The sequence below is a fragment of the Emiliania huxleyi genome, assembly GCF_000372725.1.
Source record: "Emiliania huxleyi CCMP1516 unplaced genomic scaffold EMIHUscaffold_114, whole genome shotgun sequence".
In the NCBI taxonomy this organism is placed as follows: Eukaryota; Haptophyta; order Isochrysidales; family Noelaerhabdaceae; genus Emiliania; species Emiliania huxleyi.
In genome coordinates this window covers 152,700-153,751 of record NW_005201551.1, presented here as the reverse complement: position 1 = coordinate 153,751, position 1,052 = coordinate 152,700, and the positions used below count along the sequence as shown (strand labels likewise).

Sequence of the window (1,052 nt, the reverse complement as noted above, 5' to 3'; positions counted from 1 at the left end):
CCCCCCAAATTTTTAGGGGGGGCGGGGGGGGGTTTTTTCTCTCTCCCCCGCAAAAGCAGGGTGTTTTTTTTTCCCCCCCCCCCCCCCCCCCCCCTTTGCCCCCCCCCGCGAGGGGGTTCAGGTAAATGAACCCCCCCCCCCCCCTTTCCCCCCCCCCCCCCTTGCCCCCCCACCCGAGCGTGTTCAGTCAATGAACAAAAAAGAGAGCGTGGTCACCTCGAGCCGCTCGCAGAGGCGCCGGCCCCGCCGCAGCGCCGTCTCGTCGTCGCCCGCGATGATAAAGGCGAGCATGCCTAATCAACCAGTTGCTTCGTGGCTAACCCATGAACTAACTGATTGGATCTAGGAAATGAAGGCGAGCACGCCTGGTTAATGAACTAGTGCTAACCCATGAACTAACTGATTGGATCTAGGAAATGAAGGCGAGCACGCCTGGTTAATGAACTAGTGCTAACCCATGAACGAACTGATTGGATCTAGGAAATGAAGGCGAGCATGCTTGGTTAGCAAACCAAGCAGTGGCTAACCAGTGAACTAACTGATTCGGAACTGAGGGCGGGCACGCCTCCGAAGGACTGGGCGCGGCGAGAGCGGCAGCCCGGCCCGCCTAAGAACAGCGACTCGCGACCCACGGCTAGCTACCCGAGTTCAGCTCCATTGGGCGGAGCAGCGGCAAACTCCGCGCCCGAGCTGAAGACGCGCTTGGCGAGCTCATGGTCCGGGTGGGAGGGCAGGCCGGGGTAGAAGACCTGGTTCATTCATTCCTCAATCAAGTGTGAATTACTAATTCGTCGGGGAGGGCAGGCCGGGGTAGAGGGACCTGCTCCACCAGGGGCGACGCCTCCAGCAGTTTCGCCACTCGCATCGCGTTCTCCCCGTGCCTAATTAATTAGTCAATTCGGGACCTGTCACTAATAACCAACAAATTCGCCACTCGCATCGCATTCTCCCCGTGCCTCTCCATCCGGACGTGCAGGGTGCGGAGACCGCGCGCGAGTAAGAAGGACTCCAGGGGGGCGAGCGGGGCGCCTGATTAGATATTAACTAATAAG

The 1,052-nt window shown here is 59.5% G+C and overlaps 1 protein-coding gene across 1 annotated transcript; it reads right to left on the bottom strand.

Moving 5' to 3' along the window:
- Nucleotides 1-638: 638 nt before the first annotated feature.
- EMIHUDRAFT_224002 (hypothetical protein) lies at nt 639-865 on the bottom strand (the record flags this gene model as incomplete). Its single annotated transcript, XM_005791260.1, has 2 exons — nt 639-749; nt 821-865. The coding sequence occupies 2 exons, from the start codon at nt 863-865 to the stop codon at nt 639-641; spliced, it is 156 nt and encodes a 51-aa protein (XP_005791317.1).
- Nucleotides 866-1,052: the final 187 nt, after the last annotated feature.